Here is a 24,158-nt window from a genome sequence, read left to right on the forward strand (position 1 = left end):
TTTTTTCCTAGTAATTTTTAATTTTTCAATTAGCGTAGGTTCTTGGCTTATTTTAAATTTAAAGTTATACTGTGATATTGTTACATATATTTCTAAATTATATGAGAGTTAATATCCTTTAATCATGGAAAAGTATCTTTGTGCAGGAGACTAGTTTCAGATTTGCCTGAAGTTTAAGACTGTCAGTGTTTAATGGATTCTTGAGATTTTGTTATAAACTATTTTGGTACACTTTCTCACCCTGCTCTCAATAAATCTATAAGCCACAGTTCTAATCTGCATTACTTATCTTCAGTTGAAGCGAACAAACTTGAAATTTAAATCAGTGCATATAATCACCTTCCTCTTTAAGAATAAGTTTTACATGAGAAGTAGCCATGTATTAACACTAGCGAGACTTTGTGGCCAGTCTACCCGGAGTTCCAGACAGTCTGGCTTTAGGAACCAAATCTGTTCTGTTTTGGCTATATTTTGGTGTCACCTGTTTTGTCACAGTTTGGTAATCATTGTCTTCGTTTGCTTAAATATTGATGGGGTAAAGATTGTGGGTTCTATGGGTGACTTAGTCTACTAGGACAGTGGCAGGGATTGTAGGAACTTTCTAGTTAGTGAATGTTTATTTTGTTGGAGTGATTCAGGGAGAGATCAAGTCTAGAGAATTTTGCGTGCTCAGGGAATCATCGTCTGCTCCCTCAAACAGATGTTTCCCTTCCCTCTACCTTTCCTTTCCCACCACAAAAGAGAGGAGAGATTCTACAGAACATGCAGGCTGACTGCCAATTGCATTTTAGCTAAATTCCAGCCAGGTGGGTTTAAAAAAACCTCTTCTTAAATAATCTCTGGCTTTTCAGATCTTTATACCTTCTAGTAATACTGCTATTATGTATACAGAATTATTTGCCCAAGGGTTAGATACTGAAACCACAACATTTCTATGAGGAAAGGCATAAATAGACATTCAAAGTTTTGGTTTTTTTTTTTTTTTAATGATTGGGCTTGTGCCTGTATTCTATGTGGTTATTTTCTAGAACTCAGATTCTGATACTGATTTTTTGTCTTGTTATGTATTGCTAATTTTTTTGTATGCAAAATATGTAGATGGAGGAATTTATCATTTTTATTTTAAGAATTTTTATCATATACTTTTTTCATTCGAAATTTATTTTGGAGAAAGTTGTGCATTAGTGTATAATAATACATTTTGGTTAAACCTTTATGATTTCAGGACAAAAATTGCTCAAGATATTGAAAGGCTAATACATCAGAGTGATATCATAGATCGTGTGGTATATGACTTAGATAACCCAAAGTAAGTCTTGATTTTAACAAACTTTTATTGGTTTTAAGTTTTTCTATAAAATTTTAGTATTATTTCTAAAAGGTAAAAAAATATTCTGTGAAAAATGTTGGTAGTTTTTAAAATAATAAAAAAATATAGTTAATTTATAACTAGTTGCGATTTAATTAGGTTTTCATCCTTTGGGATGTAATGGTAATGGTAAGTCATGTTTACCTACTTAACTCTATCATGAGATTTTGTTTGTTTTTAGGTAGATTTTTAATGGGCTTAAGGTAATGGTTACACAGTGATGTTGTATTTTTAAAGAACTGAAATTACTTTCACTAGGAGAGTGGATATTTTACATGAAATGCTGGCTTGTCCTGCAATACTGAGCCTTTGTTTCATTGGGATAACAAGTTACCATCCCTTTAGAAGGAACATCTGCTTGATCCTTCTCCACAGTCCTCCCCATACCCTGTTGTCTCTCGCTGCTTATAATTGGCTCATTTAGGTTGCCTGCTCAATCTTTGGAATGCATTTTTTTTTTTTGTGATCCTTGATGTGTTAGTCATTTACTATTTAAGATTGTCACTGATATCATCACATTTTAGGATTTAAATATAAGTAAATAAATGAAAATTACAAATACTGAGTTTGACTCTTATTTAGTCAGCTGCCTTCTCGTATGAGAAATTCAATTAGCCCTCAGTGGCTTTCTTCTCTCCCTCAACATACTAATATTTTTGGAAAATTTCACATCTTGCCAATCGTATTTGGAGGAAAAAAGCACTTTTTCTTTTTGAGATGGAGTCTCATTCACTCTGTCGCCCAGGCTGGAGTGCTGTGGTGCAGACTTAGCTCACTGCAGTCTCTGCCTCTTAGGCTTAAGTGATCCTCCTGCTTCAGCCTCCCGAGTAGCTGGGACTACAGACAAGTGCCACCACACCTGGCTAATATTTTTGTATTTTTAGTAGAGACAGAGTTTTGCCATGTTGGCCAGAATGGTCTCGAACTCCTGACCTCAGGTGATCTGACCGCCTTGGCCTCCTAAAGTGCCAGGATTACAAGCATGAACCACCGTGCCTGGCTAAAACACTTTTTTTTTTTTTTTTAAAGTTTTGTTAGATAAAAGTATAAGCTGTAGCAAAGCTAATGACTACATTTGAAATAATACTGTTATAGAAGAGAAGAAACATATACCTTATTTGTTTAATTATTTCAACATTGATAATTCTTTGTCAGATAAGACAGGCAGAGTGGTAGAAGCAGAAACTCAGGAACCCTGAGTGTGGCATACCTGTGCTATTGGACAGAATTATTGAGCATCTTAGAGTCCTAGTCTTCTCTTATTAGAGAGTAGGCTCCAGAAGAGCAAGAGTTTGCATTCAGTCAGGGAACCAAGCAGACATGTGTCTCAAACAGTATCTGGCACCTAGTAGATACATGGTAAATGCTTATTTAATAATCAGTATGTAAAATGAGGATTAATACGTGTGCTTCTTGATGCTAATGAAATAACATAATAGGTAATTTAGCTCTTTGATTTCAAAATAATATTTTTACCTGAGAACTGTATAGTTTATGAGAATTATTGCTGCTCAGTACAGGTCACAGCAGTTTTAAAAATGTTCTTTTTTGTATAAAAATAAGTATTTTAGAAATGGCATGCATTCAGTGAGGCAAAAGTTCTTACTATATCAGTATAAACATAAGAACAAGTCTCTAATTATAAGTTTGTCCATAAATGTTATCCACATTTAATGTATTGATTGTGCTTGTTTTGTGCTTCAGCTTAAAAATAATGAGGAAGGTGATATGGCAGTAGTGATGTATTTTTAATTATAATTTTATTTAATTTTTGCTCATCTATTTAAATGCAATGTATTTTAATATATTTACTTTAAAAATTTTATTTAGTTACACCATTCCAGAAGAGGGAGATATTTTGAAATTTAACTCCAAATTTGAATCTGGGAATCTGCGCAAAGTAATTCAAATTAGAAAGTAAGTCACTTAAGATTTTCTCATTTTGTATGTGCACAGATATTTTCCTAATTTTCATCAGATTTCTTTGTCTTCTATTTTCAGAAATGAATATGATCTTATTCTGAACTCAGATATAAACAGCAATCATTATCATCAGTGGTTTTACTTTGAAGTCAGTGGAATGCGGCCAGGTGTTGCTTACAGGTTTAACATCATTAACTGTGAAAAGTCCAACAGTCAGTTTAATTATGGTAAGACAATTTTCCTTCCCAATTGAGATGGCATGCAGGCATCTTAACTGTGGAAAAGGGAAGTTTTTAAAAAAAAATTATCAACTTTTAAAAAATGTTTCAGTGTCTTGTTTTCTCTAGTTCCCAAAATTCAGATATTATGCAACATTTGAAATAGGTCAAGCTTTTGTTGGTGAAAAAGAGTTACTCTTGTATAGGCAAGTCCTTTAAAGTGTAATGTTTGATTTCATCCAAATTGAATGGAACTAAAGGTTTATTATGTATACTCCGATGGTGACATCTGATTGTGTAATTTTTCTTCTTTAGCCTGTTAATATGGTATATTATGTTGATTGATTTTTGAATGTTGAATGAGCCTTTTTTATTTGGAATAAACCCGATTTGGGGTAAACAAATCCCAAGTGGGATTTATTTATTCCAAAAAAAAAAAAAAAAAGTATGGAATAAACCCTACTTGGTCATTGTATATAAATTGCTAATATTTTGTTAATATTTTTTTCATTTCTACTAATGAGGGATATTGGTCTATAGTTGTCTGTCTTTCTTGTTTTTTTTTTTTTTGTTTGGTTTGGTACTGTATCTGCTTTTGGTATCATGGTATTACCTCATGAAATGAGTTGGGAAGTGTTCCCTCCTCTTATTTGCTGGAAGCACTAGCATTGGTGTTAATTCTTAAACTTTGGTAGAATTCTGCAATGAAACAGAATTTGGAGAGTTGATGAATCTGGAGAGTTCCTTTCTTGATAGTCTTTTAAACTAGAAATGTAATTTTTTTTTTTTTTGAGATGGAGTCTTGCTCTGTCACCCAAACTGGAGTGCAGTGGTGTGTCTGTGGCCAACTGCAACCTCCACCTCTAAGGTTCACGTGATTCTCCTGCCTCAGACCCCCAAGTGGCTGGTACTATAATTGCGTGCTACCACGCAGCTAATTTTTGTATTTTTAGTAGAGATGGGGTTTCACCATGTTGGCCAGGCTGGTCTCAAACTCCTGACCTCAAGTGATCTGCCTGCCTTGGCCTCCCAAAGTGCTGGGATTATAGGTGTGACCCAGCACGCCCAGCTAGAAATGTAATTTCTTGAATAGTTTTAGGGGTATTCAAATTATCACTTTTATCTTGAGTGAGTTGTGGTAGTTTGTGCTTTTTAGGAATTGGTGCTTTTTAGGAATGGACCAATGTGCAGGGTTGTTTGTAGTGTTCTCTTACTATCCTTTTGATTTCTGCAGGGTCTGTAGTGATAGCCCCTAATTAATTCCTGCTAATGATAATTTCTTCTCTTTTTTTCTTTGTCAGTCTAACTCTAGAGGTTTATCAGTTTTATTGACTGTTTCGAAGAACTAATGTTTCATTTCATTGGTTTTCCCTACTATTTGTCTCATGAGACCGTTTTAAAAAAACTCTGAGTTGTACCCACAAATATCTTTAAAATATAGCCTCATTCAAGGTTTTTGTGTTTAGTACTTTAATATATACAAAACTAAGGATTATTTGTAAGACACCTGGTAGTCAAACATTATGCCTGTGGAAAATAACGTACTTGTATGAACTTAATATCAGCATTTTAAAATTGAAACATCAAGTTTCAAGTATTAATGTTGTAATGACAATCTTTTTGTGTAAAAGAAAAGAATTTTTTTTTTCTGGCATACAAGAAAACTTACACTGGGGCTTGAGAAGAAACATACGTATGACAAGTTACAAAATCTCCAAGGTCTCAACCATTTGTTGGAAAGATTGAAAAGCTTTTAATAACTGAGACATGAAATATTTTATCATCCATTTCATTTAAATCCTCTGAGTTGTTAAAAGCACGAATATGATCATGCTCTTTAAGGGGACATTTCTGAAAATTAAAGCTTTCAACAGTTGAAGAGGTTGTTCCCAATTGTCATTATTTATGTGGAAAATAGGATATTGTATACTCTAGAATTACTTCACATGTATGAAAAAAGCTTTAATCAGATTCATTTATTTAATGAAATAATTGTAGGAAGACTTGGTAGCATAATACCTGGTTTAGTTATAAACACTTTTCTAAGGTTTTTAAATGGTTTAAGTAATTAATGTTTAAATGTTTATTCTTTTAAATATGTATATTTTGACTAAAAGTTCAGTGAGTACATGGATTTATGTGAATAATGATAGGAATATTCTTGATGCAGTCTGTTTCACAGTCTTTTGTGATTTTAAACTACTAACTATGGAATGTGATATTTCTCAGAAATATTTGTTAACCTTAAACTTTCAATTAACTTTAAAAATTTCCTTAATTGAAACCCATTCAAAGTATTATCACAATAAGTAAAGAAACCTAGTGATTTCTCTATTTAACTTGTATTGATGCTATATAATATTTTTAGAGGAGAAAAGAACAATTAATTAAATTAATTTTGTTGGTATGTTGGGTGCTCCTTATGAGTTAAATATAAAGGCATATTTATTCCTGACATAATAGTCAATATAATTTTCAGAAGTGCTACAACTAGATTGCATTTTTACTAACTATATTCACTTAAAAATAGAACTCTTAGCACTTTAAACTTTATTAAAAAATAATATTTTAAATTAAAAGTATACGTTTTGGAGCAATGCTTCTCTGTTTCTTAAAAAAACCTATACCTTTATGTGATAGATCAAATAATTCCTCTAGTGTCATTTGAAATTTTAAAATGAATAAAATTCTGTAATTAAAACTAATTCAAAGCAGTGGGACAGATGGCTGCTTTATTTTTAAATTTCCTCTCCTTCTTCCCCCTTCTCCTTTGGATATTCTTGTATGTATATCACACTTTCCAAACTCACTATGTAGTGAATTTGGAAAACAGAATGGTGTTAAGAAAAAAGTAAAACCATTGACAATGCATCATCCAGAGATAATCACTTTAACATTTGTTGCTTCTTACCAGCCTTTTTTATAATGCAATGTATGATTTCTGCTTACATATAGTTATGCATTTATTTTTAAAAAAGAAGTCTCATAACCCATGCAATTTCATATTCTGTATTTTAATCAAAATTTATGTTATCAGCATTTTTTTTCTGGTTATTAAATATTCCTGTGAAACATTGTTTTAGGAGACATCCAATAGAAGTACTATAATTTATCCAAACCTTTCTTTGTAAGACAGTTGTTTCTGATTACTTTTTATTTTAAATATTGCTGAGATAAACATTATTATACATAGATATTTGTGTTTATAATTCAGAGAAGTATCTGTATGCCAGGTACACATGCATGTTTTTCTGATGATAAAACAGTAGATATTAATATGGGAAAGTAAGCAAATTAAAAACAGTTTAACGGAAAATCTTTGGAAAAGGAGCATCCAAAAGAACCATTGTTTAACATTTCGTTATCTGTTCTTAAACTTATTCACATTCACATATATAATTTTAAAATTACATTTTACTCTTTTACAGATTTGGGATTATAATATGAAAGCTTGTGTGTAACACTACATTTTTTAAAACTATACAATAATTTGTGAAAAAAATTTCCTCATGCCCATTAAATATTATTCAGCAGCATCGTTAGTAATGTCTGTGCAATGTTCTATTGAGTAAGGTACAATAAATGACTTGAGTGATAACAGATTGAAGGTTTAAGTCTTTCTCCACATTTCAAAATTATAAGCTGTCTTGCAGTAGATACCCTTAATTATTTGTTTTCATATATGTGTCTGATTATTGTCATGAATTCCTAGAAGTTGCGTTTCTCAAAGAGAATGAACATATGTTGCTGAAGACTAGGGAAAATGGGTACTACAGTGCTGGTGAAGTATTAAATTAGTTCAGCCTTTTTGAAGTGCATTTGATAGTATGTTTTCAGTGTTTATATTTAACAGCATCCATCCGGATTTATTTTGGTATTTTCTGTGAATTGGGATTTAACTTAATCCTATTCTTAGTGGTTAAGTAGCTACAACTAAATTCATTCTTTCTCCAAAGAGTTTTAAAGTGTTGTCGATGAATTTATTGAATTGTTAGACATTTCACATTTACAACTGCATACCTGGTCCACTAATGAAAGAAAGGTACGAAATATCATTCAGAAGCCATTAAACATTGTTACTCTGTTTTGGCTGTTACAATGGTCAGGTTAATAAAAACAGATTGGAACCTGATTGATAAAATGTCACCATAACTTGCTTATAATTCCTCACTTTTTGAATTTGAATTCAATTATTTTGACCTCTTACACATATGTCCCCATTGGTTTGAAACACCACAGTTCTCATAATCTGTGGTCCTACATACTAGTTATGTTTGGGGCTTTCTTGTTGCTCTAGTACCACTGTGTTTCTAATTTATTTTGACTTTAAAATATAGTCTAACATCCTGTAGTTCTTTTCAAAAACAATTTACAGACTTTTCTACCTATTTTTTCTGAATAGTTTATTCTGAAGAATATGATTCACAATAATTTTATCAAATACCAAAAATTTCCATTGGATTAAATTTGTAGAATAGTTTGGGAGAGACAGAATTTTTTATATCCAGTCTTACTACTAAGGCACATGATGTTTTGTTTTGTTGATTCAAGTTTTTTTATGCCTTCACCTATGTTTTTTAGTTTTCTTTTTGTAAGTTTTGTATTTCTGTTTACCTTTGCTTCTGTCATGAAAGAGTTTTGTGAAAGAGTACTCCTATTTTCAAACATTACTTCTATTAAGAAAGCTATTGATTTTTATATATTTACTTGAAAATCAACCTTCTTGCTGAACTTTTTATTAGTTCTTATAGTTTCTAAGTTGGTACTTTGGATTTTCTTGATAAATACCTAGAATTCTGTGATTCATAGCTATATTGTGTATCTTTCATTGTTTTTGAATAGAATTTTGGCAATGTTTAAAATAAAAGGGATACACTGGGCATCCTTGTATTTTATTTTAACTTTAATGGGCGTGTTGCTAGTATTTACATTAAGCGTATTCTTATTTTGAGATACATATTTTTCTGTTGCTCAAAATAGAAATGAAGAATTTCTATTTTTTTAAAAATCAGATTTAAAAAATTTTTTGCATTTATCAATAAATGTAATGTGACCATATTAGTCTATAACCTTTGAATGTGCTGTATTGTGTTAATAATATTCCTCTTATTAAGCCATCCTTGGATTTTAGAAATAAGTCAGCTTGGCTGTGTGAATTGATCTTTTATGACGCAGCTATTTTTGTTTGTTAAAATTGTGTTTTAAGGTTTTACATTATAAGCTAGACAAGTCAGTTTCCTTTTTGGAAACTATCTTTGTCTAGTTTTGGAAGGAGGCTGATCTGACTTTGAACACTTAAATGTAAAGGCCTTTATTTCTCCACCCTATGTTCTGGAGCAGTTGAAATAACATATGTTTTAATGAAATTTGCAAACAATATGCCTCTAAAACTTTCTGATTTTGTACCCTTTAATTGGGTGAAAGGGAGTGCTTTTGAACTTTTTCAGAGTTTTCTATAACTTAGTCTAGACTAGTTTTTTATTTTTTGTTGAGGGAGTCTTGATAATTTGTATTATATATTTTAATGTAAGTGACATTTAGATTTTAAAAATTCAGTAGCAGAAATTTGTGTGCTATCTGCAATATGTATATTTGCTTATTTTCTGGCTTAGTTTTTTCCAAGTTTTTGATACTTAAAGCTTAAATTTGTTGTTTTACAATTTTAAAAAGCTGGTGTATTCATTATTTCTATTGGAATTTTTTTTTTTTTTTTTGGAGACGGAGTCTCACTCTGTCGCCCAGGCTGGAGTGCAGTGGTGTGATCTTGCTGCAAGCTCTGCCTCCCGGGTGCAAGGAATTATCCTGCCTCGGCCTCCCGAGTAGCTGGGACTACAGGTGCACATTGCCATGCCCAGCTAATTTTTTGTGTTTTAGTAGAGATGGGGTTTCACCGTGTTGCCCAGGCTCTTCTCAAACTCCTGAACTAAGGCAATCCACCCGCCTCAGCCTCCCAAAGTGCTAGGATTACAGGTGTGAGTCACCATGCCCGGCCTGGACTTTTTTATACTTATTAATTTATCCCTTTACCTCTCTGCAGGTTGATTTTTTTCTTTTTCTAACTTCTGGTAGGTTTACCTAAATTTATTTTTGTCAGTTGATCAAAGTAAGTTTCAAATTTTCTCTTGATTACAACTTCTGTATTCCCCTCCCAAATTTTAATAATAAGATCTCCTTGTTATTTTTTGTATTACTTGTATGCAATGTTGGTATCCTTTAGATTAGAATTATTTAGGCAAGAGTTTATATTTTAGTTGGTTCTATTTTGTGAAGACTTTTTTCATTCTTTCAAATTTTAATCCATTTTGTTCATTGGTGTGGAATTTATGATTTGCAGTAATTTTTTGTGGCTTAATATCTGGTCAGTTTTTGTGTTCATGGGCACTTGGAAAATAATATTCATTCTTTGTAGGCAACATAATGTAACATACATTGTTTAGTGAGAAGAAAAAAAATGTTTTTCTTTCTACTACTCACACCACTTCCAACACTTTTGTGCCCAATGTGTGGGGATTTTCTCCACACATTCCAGTTCTCCTACTCTCCAGACACCAACTGGTGTCCTTCCTACAATTCAGTTATGATACAAACTACCTGGAGTTAGTGTAGACCTCAAGGATTAAGGACTCAGTCTCCCACGACTGCCCCTCACTTCAGATGCCAATCAAAAGTAGTGGGTCCCCAGGTTACCATACTTCTCTCTGACTTGGTTTCAAACAGGGGTTCCCATAACCCTCCTCACTTTGATAATTTGCTATGGCAGCTCACAGGACTCAGGGAAACACTGAATTATGATTCCCCATTTATTATAAAGGATATGATTTAAGGATTCAGATGAACCGCCTGATGAACGGGTAGGTCCAGAAGAGTCCTGGGTACAGGAGCTTTCTTCGCCATGGAGTTGGAGTGCACCACCCTTCTGGCATGTGGATGCATTCACCACTCAGAAGCTCTCTGAATCCTGTGCTTTGGAGATTTTTATGGAGGCTTCATCATGTTGATATGATTAACTCAGTTTCCAGCTCCTTTCCTTTCCCTTGAGGATGGAGTTTGGCTGAAAGTTCCAAGCTTCTTATCATGGCTTGTTCTTTTTGGTGACCAGTCCCCATCAAGGAGAACACCAAGAGCTGCTTCATTAGAATAGAAGTTGTTTCTATCACCCAGGAAGTTCTAAGAGATTTAGATGCTCTCTGTCAGGGAGTGAGGTCAAAGACCAAATATTAGAACAAAACATGTTCCCGGCACCTGCATTGCTTAGGAACTGACAAGGGTTTTAGGAGCTCTGTGCCAGGAACTGGGGGGTAGAGACCAATATGTATAGAGAGATTTCTTATTATTTCATATTTGGCTGGGCACGGTGGCTTATGCCTGTAATCCCAGCACTTTGGGAGGCTGAGGTGGGTGGATCACAAAGTCAGGAGTTCGAGATCAGCCTGACCAACATGGTGAAACCCCATCTCTACTAAAAATACGAAAAATTAGCCGGGCTTGGTGGCACGTACCTTGTAATCCCAGCTACTCAGGAGGCTGAGGCAGGGGAATTGCTTGAACCCGGGAGGTGGAGGTTCCAGTGAGCTGAGATTGTGCCATTGCACTCCAGCCTGGGTGACATAGTGAGACTCTGTCCCCGAAAAATATATTATTTCATATTTTTTATTATATATCTATTCAACTTTCTATATCTGTTTATTTTTTGTCTTCTCTATCTGCCTAAGACTTAAAAATACTTAACAGTCTCAGTTATGTTGTGTTTCTGTCAAGCTTTCATTTAAAAAATATTTTTTTCTATTTTAATGTGGGGTTACTTGGCACATAGAATTTTGTAAGTTTTCCATGTTCCTTTTGCATATCCCTTTAATAGTATAAAATTATCACATTTATCTCATTCAGCATTTTTTGCCTTGAATTCTGTTTTTATATTGGTTTGAATTTGCTTGATGTATATTTGCCTTTTTTTCCATAAATAAGAGGTTGGATTTTGTTGTTTGACCATTTGTCTTTTAATAGATAAGTTTAACCTATTTAAAATTCTTACGGTTGAGGTGTTTGGGTGTTTATGCTTTCTGTTTTTGTGCTTCTTTATTGTTTATTTTTTATTTAGTGTGACACTTATTTTAGCTGTGGAATCCAAAATGTAAAATGCAAAAAAAAAAAAATAAAAAAAATTTAAAAAGCCCCTAAACCTCAAGATACAGATCACGAGGCATATTCTGCATTGGATTTTTCAGTCTTGCTCCATCTGCCTTAAGTTTAATAGAGATTCCTTCCAGATTCTGAGAAGTTGTCTGTTGTGAGTTTTCTTTTTATTTGCATGTATTCGTAAGTATTTAGGAAGATAGTAGAAGCTATGGAGCTGTTTAGGTAGATGTAATATTTTATTAAACTTATCTTTAGATTTGTTAGGTCAGCACAACATAAAGCAAATCTTGGTTTGTCTTAACATTAAAAGAATTAAAAGAAAGGGACCAAAATATTTTGGTAAACTATAATTTAATATTGTAAGCAATTATAACTAGCAATAATTCATTGTAAGGGTGGGGGCTGTGACCAAAGAAAGTATGTACAGTGGAAACGTCTTCATCTGGAAGTATTTGTTTAATTGTCATACGTGATTGAAATGAGGAAGTTGTATCAATTAGGAGAGTAGCTTATTGTCTGTAAAAAAAATTTTTTTTATTGGGGCGTGCTGACTGGGGGACTATTTGAGTGTTGGATTCTCGAAAATGTGCCCAATAGAGGTCTTGTTCTTTGGCAGTGTCTCCAGAAAGGAACAGGCTGGCAGTTGCTTCTCTTTCAAGTTGCCCTTTTCTTTGAGCTTTTAAAAAGTGATTCTATTGAATACTTAGTGTTTCTCATAAGTGAATGATCCTAAAGTTAAGCAGTATAAAAATATTTATGTTTTGTACTGTATTTTTAATTGTAAAGAGAATACCGCCTTTGAAATACTGAATTTGAGAATGTATGTCAATAAATAGTAGTGCTATCTGTTTCAATCCATCACTCCCCGTCTTACCCCCCATTACTTGGAAGGGATTTGCTGAAATTACCACTAGATGGCAGTCTTGCATTTTAGTACCAAGCTTCTCTTTCACTTTCGCTCCATCTTTGTTTTTCTCAGATATTTGAGGATTTTCAACTGCCTTTTTAAATAAATTGAACACGTTTGGAACCAGGCAGTAAAGTAGAATTTTGAAGTCTAGCCTGTAACATTCTCAACCCTTTGCCCGTGTTAGTTAATTCAAGTCTTCTCTGCCTCCCTAGAATGGATTGGTCCCCCTGACTAATGTTGCTCATACATTTTTACCTTTTGGGGTGCTCTTTACAGTTTCATATTATTTAGCTGTGTGGCTTTCCTACATTTCCTTTTTCTCTTTGTAATTAGTATTTTACATTGAGGTACTTTGAGACTATCTAAATATCTTGTTCCTTCTCAAGCTTTTAATTTATTCATATCAGTATAGACTTGGTTTCCTATTTGACTCGAGTTATAATTTGTTGCTATCATTATTTATTTTGATATTCAAATTGTCCATGATTTGGCCAGTGGGATACCATTCATGCTGGTGTGTGTGCCCTTTTGGGATATCCCTATCATTCCTTATGGGTGCCCTTGCTTTTTGGCACAACAAGATGCTTAAGGCCTATCTTGCTTTTCCCTGCCCCTGAATGAAATCTGCCATTTCTCCGAAGAGTGCCGTTTTGCTTTAGTAGTGAATGGTGTTTAAAACCCAAGATCTGGCCGGGCACGGTGGCTCACGCCTGTAATCCCAGCACTTTGGGAGGCCAAGGTGGGCGAATCACCAGGTCAGGAGTTCAAGACTAGCCTGGTCAACATGGTGAAACCCCATCTCTACTAAAAATACAAAAATTAACTGGACATGGTGGCGGGCGCCTGTAATCCCAGCTACTAGGGAGGCTGAGGCAGGAGAATTGCTTGAACCCAGTAGGTGAAAGTTGCAGTGAGCCGAGATCGCGCCACTGCACTCCAGCCTGGGCAACAAGAGTGAAACGCTGTCTCAGGAAAAAAAAAAAAAAAAAAAAGAAATTATCTTGAAAACCAAGATCTGGACACGTGGTATACACATTGCTATTGGGTTCTTACCAAACTATCTCAATGAACAATTAGGGAGTATATTTAGTACCTACATAGTATTTAAACAGAAATTCACATTTGTAGTGGTTTCCATATTTGAATGTACATGTTTATATGTGTGTGTATATAATCACACAAACACACACATACACGCCATGAGGTTATACTTATACCTTAACTTTCAAGCAAATAACACAGGCTTTATTCTTGTTTTCTTTGCATATTTACAACTTTCTTCTCTAAGATAGATAATTTTGGGCCCCATTATCCATGTAACTTATTAGATCAATTCCAGTTTATGTAACAGTCTCTGTATTGTCTATTTTCACAGATGCCTTCCTCCACCTTATTGAGGGTCTGATATCCCAAATCAGTCTTCTTTCCATCCTCCTGCATGGGTTCCCTCCCTGTTTGTTTTTTCATTTTGTTTGTAATTTCTAGTTTTAGTACACTGTGATCAGAGAGTTTGTAATATTTCTATTTTGTGAAATTTACTGTTGTTTTCCTTGTGATGTAATACGGTATCAGTTTTTATGAATGTATTGTGGTATTGAGAAGATATATTCTTTATATCTTATATCTTAATATATTATCATCAAATTCCAAGCAAAGAAGTTATCTTTGCTTAAAATTTGCTGATAATATGTTGTCATATATATTATCAATTTTTATGAATGTCTCATGTGCTATTGAGAAGAAGATATAAAGAATATATCGTCACATAAGAAGATATATTTTTCGTCTGTGTCAGGATGAGACATTTGACATTTAGATGTAAAAATTGCCATATTGACTATGTTATTGGGTTCTCTATGTTTTGTTTTCTTGTTCAATTGATCCATCTTATTCTGAGAGTGGTGCTTTGAAGACTATTATCGATAGTATGTCATTGTCGATTTCTCTTTGTATCTCCTGTAGTTTCCGCTTTATGTAGGAGGTTGATCTTATCGGATGCATTGATATTAAGTATTATATTTTCATTATGAATTGTGACTTTGTCGTTATAAAGTTCCTCCTTTTTCTCATTAAATATTTTTTGTTCTAAAATCTCCTTTAAGGATTTCAACCCCGATTTTATTGTTCCATCTGCCCTCTATATCTTCGCTCATTTTACTATTTATAAACAATTTAAAGTTTGTTATATTCTGTCTTCTAGTAATGCTGAAGGGCTGGGCCATGTGTGGTTTTGTTTGTGCTACTTATTGAGTTTATTTATTTCTTTGGTTGGGATGAAAAGCCAAATTCTGAGACTGGAGGATAATGGCAGCCACCTGAATCTAAATCTGAAATTGCAGCTGTAGTACTAGATATGTTAGAAGCATGTATTTTTTTCTACATAGAGTCACTGAGTGCAGATAACATGCAGCTTACGATAAGTACCTTCAGGTTTATTAGAGCTCCACTTTAAACTTTCCTTGTTCTCCTCATCTGTTAAATGAGGGTGTTAACATCAACTCCAACATTTTACAAATCTGTGATTTATAGTACATTAATGATTAGGACCTAAAACACCTCATCTTTCTTTGTATTTGCACATAATATTGACCATGTCCTCAATAAAAATTTGGCCTTTACTTGGATATTATTAGGGGCTACTGCCATTGGATGTTACTCTGGCAATGTAATATTTTGATTATCTATATTTGAGGCAAAAAATGGACAATTTTAAGCACACTTGTTTCATGTATATGAAGGTTTATCCTTTGGCTAATGAATAAATCTTGTTCAGATATAGGCTTTGTATTACTATATCAGGTTGAATAGACTGGTTTATTTAGTCTGAGTTTATTTCATTTGATTGATTCTTGCTGGGGCAACTTACTTTGTCCAAATGGTTTTTGTTACAGTCAGAATATCCAAATATAGCTAACTTCACTGTGACCAAAATTTCATATGATCGTTTTAAATGTGATATAAGAATACATTGTTTTAAATGTAATATAAGAATAATTGTTTTTTATAACATTAGAACACATAAGACAAATCTAAAGTGCCCTTTGACTTCAACTTGAACCTTTCACTTCTTTATATAGTTAACTTTTAAAAATTGATACATAATATTTGCACATATCTATGGGGTATGTGTGATATTTTGTTACATGTATAGAATGTGTAACAATCAAGTCGGGGTATTTAGGATATCCATCACCTTGATAATTTATCATTTCTCTATGTTAGGAATATTTTAAGTCCTCTCATACAATGTATTGTTTCTGATCATCACCGACTCTGCTATCGAACATTACAACTTAATTCTTTTCTTGAACTATATGCTTGCACTCATTAAGCAACCTGTCTTCATCCCCCCATCCCTGCCCCACACCCTTCTCAGTTTTTGTATCTATTATTTTACTTTCTACTTCCGTGAGATCAACTTTTTTACCTCCCACACATGAGTGAGAACATGCAAGATTTGTCTTTCTATGCCTGGCTTACTTCACTTGACATAATGACTTCCAGTTCCATCCCTGTTACTGCAAAGGACATGATTTCATTTTTTATGGCCACGTAGTATTTCATTGTGTATATATATCATTTTCTATATTAATTCATCCATTGATGGATGCTGAAGTTGATTCATGTCTTTGCTATTGTGAATAGTGCTACAGTAAACATGGGGTGGGTGTAGGTATCCCTTCAGTATACTGATTTCCTTTACTTTGGATAAATACCCAGTAGTGGGATTGCTGGACCTTATGTTATTTTATTTTTAGCTTTTTGAGAAATTTCTGTACTGTTTTACATAGTGACTACACTAATTTATGTTCCCAACAGTGTGGAAGAGTTCTCTTTTCTCCACATCCTCACTAGCATCTGTTACTTTTTTTTCCCCTTTTTAATAATAGCCATTTTAACTGGGGTAAGATGGTATCTCATTGTAGTTTGATTTGCATTTCCCTGATGATTGGTGATGTAGAACATTTTTTTCATATGCCTGTAGGCCATTTGTATATCTTCTTTTGAGAAAAGTCTATGTCCTTTGCATACTTTTTAATGAGATTGTTACGATTTTTTTTTTACTATTGAGTTTTTTGAGTTCCTTGTATATTTTGGATACTAATCCCTTGTCGGATAAATAGTTTGTAAATATTTTCTCCCATTCGACAGGTCATTTATTTACCCTGTTGATTGTTTCCTTTGATGGGAGAGTTTGGTCAAGTTACGTTCATTGTTATTGATAGTTTAGGACTTACTCCTGCCATTTTGTTGTTTCCTAATGGTTTTGTAGTCCTCTCTTCTTTCCCTCTTTCTTTCCTATCTTCCCTTTTGTGAAGGTGATTTTCTTAGGTGATATTTTTAAATTTCTGTTTTGATTTTCTGTATATCTATTGTAGGTTTTTTGAGATTACTGTGAGGCTTGCAGATAACATCTTGTAACCCATTATTTTAAACTGATGACAACTTAACATGGATTGCAAAAACGAACAAATTAACAAACAAACAAAAATGAAACTAATAAAGGCTCTATACCTTTAACTTCTTCCCCCCTCACTTTTTGACTTTTTGTTGTTTCTATTTATATCTTATTATTCTATGCCTTGAAAAGTTGTATTACTATTTTTGATAGGTTCATCTTTTTGTATTTCTACTCAACATATGAGTAGTTTACTCACCACAATTATAGTATTATATTATTCTGTGTAGTTATTATTACCATTGAATTTTGTATTTTCTGATGATTTCTTATTGCTCATTAATGTCCTTTTCTTTCAGAATGAAGAACTCGCTTTAGCATCTCTTGTAGGACAGGTCTGATGTTGATGAATTCCCTCAGCTTTTATTTATCTGGGGAAGTCTTTATTTCTCTTTCATGTTTGAAGGACATTTTCAATGGATGTGCTTACCATTCTAGGATCAAAGCTTTTTTTCCTTCAGTGCTCTAAATGTGGCATGCCACTTTCTCCTGACCTGTAAGGTTTATACTGAGAAGTCTGCTACCAGATATATTGGAGTTCCTTTGCATGTTATTTGTTTCTTTTGTCTTGCTGCTTTTAGGATCCTTTTTTTATCCTTGACCTTTAGTAGTTTGATTATTAAATGGCTGGAAGTAGTCTTGGAGTTAAATCTGCGTGGTGTTCTATAGCCTTCTTGTACTTGAATGTTGATATCTTTCTCTAGGTTTGGAAAGTTATCTGGTATTATCCCTTTGGATAAACTTTTTTTTTTTTTTTGAGACGGAGTCTCGCTCTGTGGCCCAGGCTGGAGTGCAGTGGCCGGATCTCAGCTCACTGCAAGCACCACCTCCTGGGTTTACGCCATTCTCCTGCCTCAGCCTCCCGAGTAGCTGGGACTACAGGCGCCCGCCATCTCGCCTGGCTAGTTTTTTGTATTTTTTTAGTAGGGATGGGGTTTCACCAGGTTAGCCAGCATGGTCTTGATCTCCTGACCTCGTGATCCGCCCATCTCGGCCTCCCAAAGTGCTGGTATTACAGGCTTGAGCCACTGCGCCCGGCCTGAATAAACTTTTTACCTTATCTCTTTCTCTACCTCCTCTTTAAGGCCAATAACTCTTAAATTTGTCCTTTTGAGGATACTGAAGTATGCCTAGATATTGTAGGCATACTTCATTTTATTCTTTTTTTCCTTTTGTCTTCTCTGTGTATTTGCAAGTACCCTGTCTTCAGGTTCACTAATTCTTTCTTCTACTTGATCAGTTCTGCTGCCGGGAGACTATAATGTAGAATGCATTCTTCAGTATGTCAGTTGAATTTTTCAGTTCCATAATTTCTGCTTGATTTTTAAAAATTATTTCAATCTCTTGGTTAAATGCATCTCATGGGATTCTGAATTCCTTCTCTGTGTTATCTTCAATTTCACTGAGCTTCCTCAAAACATCTGTTTTGAATTCTCTGTCTGAAAGATCACGTATCTCTGTTTCTCCAGGATTGGTCCCTGGTGCCTTAGTTCATTTGGTGAGGTCATGTTTTCCTGGATGGTCCTGATGCTTGCAGATGTTTGTTGGTGTTTGAGCATTGAAGAGCTAGGTATTTATTGTAGTCTTCAGAGCCTGGGCTTATTTGTACCCATCTTTCTTGGGAAGGGTTTCCAAATATTCAAAGGGAATTGCATGTTGTGGTCTAAATCTTTGGTCACTGCAGCCATATCTGCACTAGGGGGATCCAAGCCTGGTAACACTGTGACCCTTACAGACTTGTAGAGATACCACCTTTGTGGCCTTCAGCGAGGTACAAGAGAATTTCTTGGATTATCAGGCAGAAGCTCTTGTTCTCTTCACTTACTTTCTCCCAAACACACAGTCTGTCTCTCTGTGCTGAGCTGCCTGGAGCCGGACGAGAGATGATACAAGCAACCCTGTGGCTGCCACCACTGGTACTCTACTAGGTCAGATGCAAAGCCAGCATAGCACTGGGTTCTGCCTAAGGCCCGCGGCAACCACTGCCTAGCTACTGCTGATGTGTTCACTCAAGGCCCAAGGGCTTTATAGCCAGACTTGTGTCCTACCCTTCAGGGCAATGAACTTCCCCCAGCCCAGGGCAGGTTCCAGAATGCTGTACAGGAGTCAGGGCCTAGAGTCGGGAATGTTAGGAATCTACTTGGTGTTCTATTCTACTGCAGCTAAGCCGGCATCCAAACTGCAAGACAAAGTTCTTCCCACTCTTCTCTCTCTTTTCTTCATGTAGAAGTCTTTTCCCATATCCGTCACCATCCCAGGCCTGCGTTGACCACTGCCTGGCTCCTGCTGACGTTCCCTCAAAGCACAAGGTCTCTTCAGTCAGCTTGTGGTGAATGCTGTCAGGCCTGGGTCTCTCCCTTCAGGGTAGCAAGCTCCTCTGTGGCCCAGGACAGGTCCAGAAATGCTGTCCAGAAGCCAAGACCTGAAATCGTGGACCCGAGGAGCCCTCTTGGAACTGTTGTCAAGCTGGTGACCAAGCTGCAAGACAAAGTCCCCGTTACTGTTCTCTCTCCTTTCCTTGAGCAAAAGTAGTACCTCCCTGTGGCCACGCCCTGAAGCCAGCATGGCTCTGGGTCTCACCCAAGTCTTGCAGTGAGAACTGCCTGGGCACCACTGATGTTTTTATTCAAGGCCCAAGGGCTCTTTAGCCAGCAGGTAATGAATCCTGCCAGGACTGGCCTCTTCCTTTCAAGGCAGTGGGTTCCCTTCTGGCCCAGGGTGTGTTTAGAAATGTCAGCTGGGGCCTAGGGCCTGTCATGGTGGCCTCAGGACTCTGCCTGGTACCCAGTTTTACTGTGACTGAGTTGGTATCCAAGTTAAAAGACAAAGACCTTTTTGTTCTCTCTCCGCTCTCAAGTGGAAAGGAGCCTCTTCTGGAACTAGGAGCTGTGCTTCCGGGGTTGGGGGAAGGGTGGTATGAGTACTCCCTTGGCTGCTCTGGTTGGTGTCCCACTGGGCCGCATGCAGCCCACATTCACTGGCTCAGAGCCCAGCACAGCACCAGGACTCGTCCAGAATTTCAACGCTTGTGACCTAGACTGCCTTTCAAATTTATTTAGGACGCCAGAGTGCCTTAGCCTGCGGTGGTGAGGCTGACCAGAACTCAGGTTCTGACAGCTGGGATGGGCAATTCCCATCTGGCTAGGTCAGTCTGAATACTCCCTTCGTGGACACTGGCTGAGTTCTGCCTGGTGTTGCTTTCTGCTGTGACATAGGCAGCACTGAGTTCCAATGCAAAGTCCCACAGTCACTGCATGTTCTCTCCCTGAAGCCCACAGATTCTCTGCTGCATGTGGCCACTGCTGCTGGACTGTGGGGGTGGTGTGAGCAATTCCAGATTGTCTTTCCTACCCTCTTCAGTGCATTTCCTTGGTATGATCGCTCACCTGATTTTTGGTTCTTAAAAAGGTGCTTTCTTGCATGGATAGTTGTTCAATTCGGTGTTCCTATTGTGGGGCATGGAGTTGGGGGCGGTAATCACTGGAGGCTTCTATTTGGCCACCTTGTTCTGCCTCTCAGCTATTTATTTTGTTAAATAGGTTTACTTTCTCTCACATCTTCGCTTTGCTTCCTGGAACACCAAAAAATTGAATATGTGTTTGCTTTATGGTGTGCCATATGTCATGCAGGCTTTGTTCATTCTTCTTTATTTCTTTTTTCTTTATTTGTGTCTGACTGGGTTATTTGAAAACACCTGTCTTTAAGTTCTGAAATTCTGTCCTCTGCTTTAGTCTATTGTCAAAGATCTCCAATATATTTTTTTTCTGTCATTCAGTGAATATTCTTCAGTTCCCGTGTTTGTTTGGCTTTAAAAAAAAATGATATCTATTTTGTTAAACTTCTCACTTACCTTCTGAATTGTTTTTCTGATTTCTTTGTATTATTTATCTGTGTTCTCTTGTATCTCACTGAACTTCTTTGATATCATTATTTTGAATTATTTTTCCAGCATTTCATGTATTTCTGTCTCATTGGAATCTGTTGCTGGAGAATTATTGGTTGCTTTGGAGGTGTCATATTTTCTTGTTTTGTGTGTGTGTGTGTGTGTGTGTTTCTTGTGTCCTTATGTTATTATTGGCACATCTGGTATAACAGTCGCATCTTCCAATTTTTTAAATTTACTTTCATGGGGAGGACTTTTTTCTGAAGGCCTGTCTATGATATTGGCTGGGTAGGGCACTGTGGCTTTGATTCTGGGTGGATGCAGTAATGTAGCCCCTCTATGATGTCTTTGGTTATAAACAGTGTCAGTGGTTTCTGTAATTGCTTCAGTGGCTTAGGGGGTGGTTGTTGGTGGTGGCTGTGGTGAAATTTTGCTGGGAATGAGGATGCCAGATTGGCCATTCCTTGAGCACCAGGCGTGGCAACAGCAGGCCAGATTCCTGTCCTTAGGACCCAGCATGACTGGTGTTAGTGGGTCTAAGTCGACCAGTTCTTGGGCCCCCTTGCAGCCTTCTCAGATGCTGGCAGTTGCAGCTTTGGGCCAGATAGGTGGGTGGGTCCTTTGGCTCCTGAGCAGAAGGCATAGCATGAGCAATGGCAGGACCAGTGGTGGGACAACCCTCTGCCTCCTGCGTGGTGTGTGCTAGTGTTGGTGGTGGCTGTGACAGGCTGGGTGGTCCAGTCCCCAGACCCGCAGGTGGTGTGTGAGGGTGTGCCAGCTGCAGAGGTAGTGGCAGGCGAGGTGGCCTATCCTCAGACCCCTGGGAGGAATGCTCAGGTGCCAGCAGTGGGTGACATGGCTGAGCAATCCCTAGGCTCCCAGGTATGCTCTGGTGTTGGGGATGGTGGGGAAGCCAGGCCAGGCAGGCCTGTCCTCAAACCCCTCACGTGATTTATAGGGGCTCTGGCTGTAACGAGGATGGGTGGGGTGATCCCTAGACTCCCCTTAGAGTGTTTGAGTGGGGGCAGCAGCAGAGCTGGTGGGCTGGGGAAGCCTGCCTTCAGGGAGCTTGCAAATGTACCCCAGCCCTGCTGCTAGGGATTGCTAAGCTGCTATCAGTGGCAGGCTGGGGAGTGTGTGCCTCAGCCCCAGGCGACAGCTGGGGACCTGGGAGCCTGTTTGCAGGGCGTGTGTTAATGTAGGGTGACCACACTGCCAAGGGCATTGGAGTTGCTGCCAGGGGCTTGTGCTTTGGCCCCAGTGGCAGCGGCCAGCAGTGGTGGTGGCTGCAGGTAGAGGAGCCTGTCCTCTGGGCACCTGCAAATGCATGACAGCTTGCTGCTGGGAGGTGGGGTCTCTGCCAGTGACTTTTGCTTAGGTTTCAGTGGCAGCAGCCTGTGACATTGGTGGCTGTGGGTTGGGGAGGCAGGGGGCAGGATGCAGTTGAGTGGGGGTTGGGTTCTCAAAACTGTGCCAGTACTGCTGCTGCTTAGGTCACACCCCATGTGAACTCACTCTCTGGAGCAATGCCTTCGTGCAGTCTCAAGGCAGCTCCCTGTGTTAGTCTCAGGACCTGCGAGGATGGAGGGGCTCCCCCCTGGCTAGGACTGGAGGAGTCTGTAGTATGGATGTGGACCACTGAGAATCTCACTTACCCTTTTCCTGTACTGGGAAGCCTCCCTGGCTCCCGGCCAAGTAGCCTGCCCGCCTTCCCTCTCCTTCCTTGTGTTAGGTATTCTGGTTAGTTTTCTGTTGGGTTTCAGTGTTCTGTCTTAGATAATCTATTTTAAGTGTGATTATCTACTCACTATTTTGCTGCTGCTTTGTGGAGGAGGTAAGTGCCAGATGCCTCTAGTCAGCCATCTTGAAGCCCCTCCTCTGTCTCCCGTGGTCACTATTGAAACTATTATAATGAGTTTTGTGTTACGGTGAGTTTTATGTGGGTGGAAGGAGTCAAAACTTCAGATTGAAGTGCACTGCTCACTGCGTCCCAGGAAGGGATCAGGAAGGCAGACTTATTTTATATGTACCAGTGACATTTCTGAGTTTCAAGTATAAAGATAAAATTTTAACATGCTTCCACTTTAAAAGAATAGGTTACTTAAAAGGAAATAATGATAATAATAATACCAGCAGCTAACATTCATTGATTATTTACCACATGCCAGGCCTTGTTCCAAGTGCTAACACGTGATCCACACAACAAACAACCCAGTGAGGTTGTCACCCTCATTTTACAGAAAAGAAAATGGGGGCATAGAGTGGTTAATAGTCTGGCCAGGATCACGCGTCTGGTATGTGGTGAAGTTGGAATTCAAACCCAGGAAGTTTGGTTGTGGATTGCATGCTCTTAATCACTGTATTTTTCTGCATATTTGAAAAATTAAACTAGTGTTGGACTGCTCGTCTGTGGCACTGGAAGCCAGTGGACATCCAAATGTCTTTTGAAGAATCTGTAAATTGTTTGTCACTGCCAGCAAACTGCATGTCAGTGTTTATAAGAGTTGAGAAAATATACAGAGTGAAGGTCTGTCTCAAAAACAGTAATTCAGAGATATGCTATCTGATCTCTCTCTGAACAACATGAGTAAAAGGTCTCAAGGTAGAAGTATTGGAACTTATAAAATGTGTTAACCAAAAATATTCTAAGGGGGATAATATAGGAGAAGTGAAAATTAACTTGTCTCAGTGGGGTGGCTTAGTTATTTAATATAGTGTTAGAAAAATATCAGTCATGACTATGAGGGTGGAAAAGTAGAATTGAAAAGCGTGATAGAAAGCTTCCAGATTAAGGAAGAAAAGAAAATGTGGAGCAATGTAACCAAACCAATAAAAATAAAATGGTAAGGAAGAAAAAAAAAAGCATTTGTTGATATCAGAAGTGGAAAATAAGATGTAGGGAATACAATGAAATGTATATCCATCATCACCAACTATGAATAAACTGAAGTACCCTCAAAAGGTCAGATATTAAAAGTAACACAGTTTAGTGTGGTCTCTCTCTTTCTCCCTCTCTCCCTCTGTTCTTCTGTCTTTCTCTCTCCCTCTCTCCTCTGTTCCCCACCGTGTATGTGTGTGTGTGTGTGTGTGTATTCAGTGACAAGGCTGAAAATGAATGGGCGAAGATAAACTAGGCAAATGAAATTAAAATAAAGCAAAAGTGGTTAATATTCGTGTCAGTCAGCCGGGCGCGGTGGCTCACACCTGTAATCCCAGGACTCTGGGAGGCCGAGGCGGGCAGATCACCTGAGGTCAGGAGT

General features: G+C 37.1%; 1 protein-coding gene across 5 annotated transcripts in view; it reads left to right on the forward strand.

Annotated features, from left to right (window-relative positions):
• Nucleotides 1–24,158, forward strand: part of AGTPBP1 (ATP/GTP binding carboxypeptidase 1) — a 199,268-nt gene that overhangs the window by 114,154 nt on the left and 60,956 nt on the right. For all 5 annotated transcript variants that reach the window (XM_007969631.3, XM_007969633.3, XM_073021463.1 and 2 more), the window contains 3 exons: nucleotides 1,226–1,309; nucleotides 3,200–3,286; nucleotides 3,371–3,519. In XM_007969631.3, the coding sequence (XP_007967822.2) occupies nucleotides 1,226–1,309; nucleotides 3,200–3,286; nucleotides 3,371–3,519 (320 nt within the window). The remainder of the gene's footprint in view (nucleotides 1–1,225; nucleotides 1,310–3,199; nucleotides 3,287–3,370; nucleotides 3,520–24,158) is intronic.

Source organism: Chlorocebus sabaeus, chromosome 12 (genome assembly GCF_047675955.1).
Source record: "Chlorocebus sabaeus isolate Y175 chromosome 12, mChlSab1.0.hap1, whole genome shotgun sequence".
NCBI lineage: Eukaryota > Metazoa > Chordata > Mammalia > Primates > Cercopithecidae > Chlorocebus > Chlorocebus sabaeus.